Genomic DNA, 5,786 nt, shown 5'->3' with positions numbered 1-5,786 from the left:
GAAAAAAACGTGTTACTGTAAAATTATTTGAGTATAACATAAAGTATAACATGTAGAGGTATTAGTTGCTGTTCTATGGAAAAAATAAGTCAAATAATGAATTTAGATGTGAACTTCCAAAATTTAATGCTTCTCATGAGGGTCCGTGAGGCAGAATTAAACCTAAAGCTTTCAAAAGGGCATAGTTTCACTCAAACTTAGACAAGCCAATTAGAGAACAAGACAGAAGTGCCAACTCAGCTATGAAAGTGCCTGTCTTTCTCATCTCAGAAGAGATGAAGTGTCTCTGCAGGCGAAATGAAGACATTAATACTAAGAAAGGTCAAAACCTGTTCTGTTTGCTTTGTGTCAGAATTAGCTTAATGACTCAAGCTTTCAGAGTTTTTCACGAGAGCTGCTGCATCAAAAAACACAAACATTGTAGAAGTATTTAATCTTCCTTCTAAGATGTACTTCTGAAATTGATTTTCAGCTGAGCTGAGCCTAATAAATTTTATCTAGGGCCATGCAGACATTATGTATCTCATTTTGCTAGCTCTATTTCTTTTAAATGCTACAGAAAAATGCAAAATGGAATGCTTATTCATTACTCTTTAATTCATTTCATTCCTAATGAGCTGAAAGCAATTACTGATATGGCAATAAAAGTGCATATCATTACTAAATGCTAGTAAACAGAAGGAACTTGTCATTTAATAATACCTCAATTTATAGCTCTCCACTGCCTCGACCTAATGATACAAAGGGAAATTTCTTCTTTACTACCTTCCCCATCCAAGACTGGTCTAAATCCAAGACTTAGTCTAAATACTCTTGGCTTCTTTTGGGCGAGGCTGTAGAAGGAAGAGAGGTGGATGAGAGTAAAAATAGGAAGACAAGGGCATAACTTTCTCATCAGGATCTCAACAATCCTGCAGCATTCCGTTCTGTATCTCAGAACTGGGATGCAAGTTAGCAAAAGGTGGCACAGCCTTGTTTTCTTCTGCTTTCCAGGATGCCAACATAAAAACAGACAGGCCTTAATACCTTTATTAACTTTAAAGAAAACATCCAGAAGACTCTCAAGATGTGTAAATAACAAATAAAATGTTAATCTTTTTGGCCAAGTACTGTTAAAATTGAAGTATTATACATTATTTAAAAAACCCAACATCTCAGCTTCATTACTGCAGAGACTTTCAAACAGTTGCACATATTCCAAACCTCTATCCTACTTAGTGGTCTGCTTGACAACTCAAGTGAATAGAGAGATGGGAAGTGAGATATTACACTGTCCTTCTTTCCAACTTTTGTCCAGGAAAACCTTATCTAAATCAAACCTCTCCTAGCATATTTGTAGTAGATGGGGCTGTGAAATCTATCCTGACTTTTCCAAGTGTAGCATTCTTGCTTCTTATCCTACTTTTTTTTTTTTTCCCCTTATAATTCCTTCTCATGCAAAATGGTTACTTTCCTGCAATCTTTCTCATAACAAACTCCCAATGTAATCTGTCATGTAATGTAGATGTCACGTTTAGTGCCTATTTGCATGCAATTTTTTCACTGAAATTTTGAGATGGTTACCCCTTGTGCCAAGATCCTTTCTCAATAACCACATCAAATGACTTTTCTAAATGATGTAGTACAAAATGAAAGTTTAAATAAAATCAATTTGATTTAATTTTATTTGCTATTTTTTATACTTCAAAGATGCACATACATACTGACAGGGGACCAAGACTTAGGCAAGATTGTAAGGGCATTTCAAACAGCCATAAGCCTGTACTGCTGCTGAAAGAAATACGTCTGCTGTCTCGTCATGCTCAGTGGTTTCTTCAAGCTTTTTACCTGTGTCTTTTGTGCTGGGGTAAACATGACACTTAGTAGAGAATCCATCAGGAACTGTTAAAGAGAGTTGGCAGGAGAAGAAAATAGAAAGGAGGTCACTGTAACCTGGGTCATTCAGTCTGTTACTGAAGATAAGGAAGAAGTCTCGATTTTCATTTAAGCTAAAGTCTAAATTCCAGTTGTTTTCTGTTCCCTTTTTGATGCAGTTCTTCTTCTAGGAATAAGAAAGGTGCTAACAAAATTCAAACCTTCATGTGCAGAAGAATTGAGTCTCAGGCTCCTTACAAAAATCCTGTTCCTTTTCCAGTGGTGACCTTGTGTGAATGATTCTTAAAGGAGGAATGTGCAGATTAAGTTAGGACAAGGGCAAAATGAGTTGAATGGCATGGTGTAGTAAGCCTATCTAATAGTGTCTTCTGGTCCCAAATAATTCCAGCCCTTGCCTGAAAAAAAGATCTGGAGAAGTCAGGAACAAAAACAGACTGAAGGTAAAATGCTCCTGATGTGAATACAGAGTCTGCTGTTCTCGAAGAGCTGATAGTGGTATAATTTATGACAGTAGAATACATTGTTTTCCTAGAGGTCGAACCAAAAACAGCAGCTGACTTCTGTTGCAAATAAGAGGAAGTTCTCCATCTAATCCAACGTTAATAAACATTATTTTTTCTTTGGTAAAAGATAAAAAACATTGTAATCTCACCTGCTACTATTTAAGACCACACTTCTTGATTACTAAGGCATTACAGCTCAGTGAAGGAAGCACAGAATTACAGCCATGCAAGAGCAAGAGCAAGTTAAAGGCATGGAGCTGCATGGGGGAATGTTGGGCCAGAGGGCGGTGGGCGTGGAACGGGATGCACAGGGCGGTGGGCACGGCCCCGAGCTCAGTGCGTTCAAAGGGCATTTGGACACCGCTCTCAGATGTTAGGTTTGAGTTTTGGGTGGTGATGCGGGGAGCCGGGGGCTGGAAACAGTGGTCATTGCATGTTGGGTTGTTCTATCGTTCTATGATTCCTACGTGAAGAACAGTGAGTCAGTTTGTGGAGGCTGACTGAGAAACACCACTTTATTACTCATCATCAGCGCGGGAGAGAACCAGCACGGCTATCTGAGCCCTCAAGGAACTTGATGACGACTGTGACTGCATCAGCGATGGCTGTCAGGCAGCAGACAGGAAGTGAGGACAGGACTTTCGGAAGAGACATTCTGGCTTCCAGCGCTCCTCCCACTAGCGAGCCGCCTCACAGCAGCGACGCGCTAAGCCCACCTGCACACCTCAAACCCAACCGCCGCCGGCAGGCCGGCAAAGCGAGCTCCACTGGGGGGCGTGGCTTCCGCAGAAGGGGCGTGGCTTCTGCAAAAGGGGCGTGGCTTCCAGGGAGGGGGCGTGTCCGACCGCACGGCGCGCCGGGCCGAGGGGCGGCAGGAGGGAGGTGGCGGCGTGAGGTCAAAAGTGACGTAGCGATCCCGGAAGCAGACCGGAGCGGAGGATACGGTGGCTGAGGAGGTCGTCCCCCGCCGCGGTCGGTAGCTCGGCGGAGCCCCCCGCACTCACCTCTCTCCTCCCTCCTCCCTCTCCCCCGGTGCCGCCGGGCAGCGCGCGGCCGAAGCCAGGCGGAGCCATGTCGCTTCTCCAGTCCGCCCTGGACTTTCTGGCGGGCCCCGGAACCCTGGGGGCCGCCAGCCGCGATCAGAACGACTTCGTGGGGCAGACGGTGGAGATGGGCGAGATGAAGCTGCGCATCAGGCGGGTCATCGCGGAGGGTAAGCGCGGGACGCGATGGCGGCGGCCGGGCGGGGCCGCGCTGCGCTGCGGGAGGCCTTCCCGCGGGCCGAGCCCCCAGCTGCGGGGCCGGCCTCGGGCGGGCGGTGCTCGGCAGCGGCTGGCTGGGGCGGGGGCTGCCGCTGCCGTCGCCGTTTCCTCGTGTCCCCGTGGAGCCAGCGGGGCCCGTGGGAGCTCCTTGTCACGGGACTGGAGTTAAAGCGCAGGACTTGAGCTGGAAAGGACGCACGGGGATCAGCACCGTCGACTCTCGGCTCCACGCTGCACCACCCGAAATCCAACCCTGTGTCTGAGAGTGGTGTCCAGATGCTCCCTGAGCTCCAGCAGCTCGGGGCCGTGCCCACTGCCCTGTGCAGCCTGTTCCATGCCCACGGCCCTCTGGTGCAGACCCTTTCCCTCACCGCCACCTGACCCTCCCCTGGCAGGGGGGATGCAGTTGAGCAGGCTGCTCAGTGGGGTGGTGGAGTCGTTATCTGTGGAGGTGTTCAAGAATCACACGGAATCACAGCATGGCCCAGGTTGAAAGGGACCTCAAAGATCGGGAATCTCCAACCCCCCGCCACAGGCAGGGCCACCAACCTCCACACAGAACACCAGACCAGGCTGCCCGAGGCCCCTCCAACCTGGCTTTGAACACCTCCAGGGACGGGGCATCCGCAACTTCTCTGGGCAGCCTGTTCCAGCACTCACTGCTCTCAGAGTAAAGAGCTTCCCCCTGAATGATCCTTAGGGATATGGTGTGGTGGCCCGCAATGGTGGTTGGTGGACAGCTGGGCTAGATAATCTTGAAGGTCCTTTCCAACCTTGATGATTCCATAACTTTGTGCTTGTAAAACTGCATTAGTGATTTCTGACCAGCTGGTTGGCCTCAAAGACCAGTGTGTTATTGAAGTGTTAAATGTGAGGTTTCAGTAATCTTTGCTACGTAGAACGCAGGACACATCGCTTAGGACCCTGCGGTTAGAGAGGAAATGAAAGCATATAACTTCTGAAAGAAAGAATTTCTGCAGTCAAAAGTGGAAGGCTTGGAATTTCCTTGGATGCAGATGTCTCAACTATCTCAAGGTTTTACCAACAAGGAGAGAGTAGAAGTACAGAAAAGTCTCCAGACACAACTACCTCACGCTGGGCTTCTTTGGGGCAATTTTCACTTTCAGTGAAGATTTTTGGATAGACATTATAGCACACTGCTTGGTAGCCTATTTTGAAGTAGGTGCAGCATTTGGTGTGTGTGCACGTGCTAATTAGATTTTAGTAGAAATTAGGATTGTGTGCTTATTTTCAGAGGAATTTTTTTTATTTTCAACCAGAAGGAATGTCTTGAGATGAAAAATGGGAAATCTGTTATTGTTTATACATAATTCATGAACTTTGCACTTTATGTTGCTGTTTTTTTTAGGCTAACATCCCAAAGTTCTATTCAGAGCTTCTTTTGATTGTTGAAATTACTTTCTATAGCTATCTCTTGACATTGTCTTGTATGGAAGTAATTTTATAGATAGATATACTATTTGTTCTAACTTAGTTTTCCTAGAATCTCATAGTGACCAGTCTGAAAGAAAACTGTGCTCGTTTAAGATTAGTTTCTGCAGTTGAACTCAGAAAAAAACTTGCTCCATAGAACAGGACATCAGTTTTCACTGCTGTTTTATCTCCCTAAAAGGCAAAGCAAGTATTGCTTTAGCTCTCAGTCACTTTTGGGAAGCGATGTCAGGCAAAAACTCACAGATTCATCTGAAAGAAGGTGATCTTAGATGGTGGGCAGCATGTGAAACATAAATGTTGGCCCTATTCTGCCATCAGCCCTTATTTACAGCTTCTTTTCAAAACATACTGTCAAAATTGTGAGTGCAATGTAAGCAATCAATATTATGTTACTGTAGCGTGAACGCTGAACTAACTGGCTGTTGCTGCTAATAACCTGATGTTCCAGTGTGGACTAATCAAAACAATTTCCAGGGAACAGCAAAGAAAATGCTGGCCAGACAGGTACTGTCAAGAGAAATATTTATTCTTGGTTCTGAAGCAAGTATTTCATACTTGAGCAGCAGCTTGCCTTCTAAAATGTCAGAGTAGGGATGCCAGTTAGATGATTTCAAGCATATAGAGATGTGCTTTAAGTCTAACCCTCATAACATGCGTTACTTGTCACCACAGTTTCTGGTGTTCCTTGTTT

At 45.5% G+C, this 5,786-nt stretch overlaps 1 protein-coding gene across 2 annotated transcripts in view; it reads left to right on the top strand.

Annotated features, from left to right (window-relative positions):
• Positions 1-3,261: 3,261 nt before the first annotated feature.
• The window catches only part of GAK (cyclin G associated kinase), a 69,679-nt gene continuing 67,154 nt past the window's right edge, over positions 3,262-5,786 (top strand). For both annotated transcript variants that reach the window (XM_090132461.1, XM_031609385.2), the window contains exon 1: positions 3,262-3,591. In XM_090132461.1, coding sequence (XP_089988587.1) covers positions 3,450-3,591 — 142 coding nt within the window. In that variant the 5' untranslated portion in view covers positions 3,262-3,449. The remainder of the gene's footprint in view (positions 3,592-5,786) is intronic.

This window comes from Phasianus colchicus, chromosome Z (genome assembly GCF_987193195.1).
Source record: "Phasianus colchicus chromosome Z, bPhaCol1.hap1.1, whole genome shotgun sequence".
Lineage (NCBI taxonomy): Eukaryota > Metazoa > Chordata > Aves > Galliformes > Phasianidae > Phasianus > Phasianus colchicus.
Note: the sequence above shows the minus strand (reverse complement) of the source record. Positions and strands in the feature narration are given on the sequence as shown.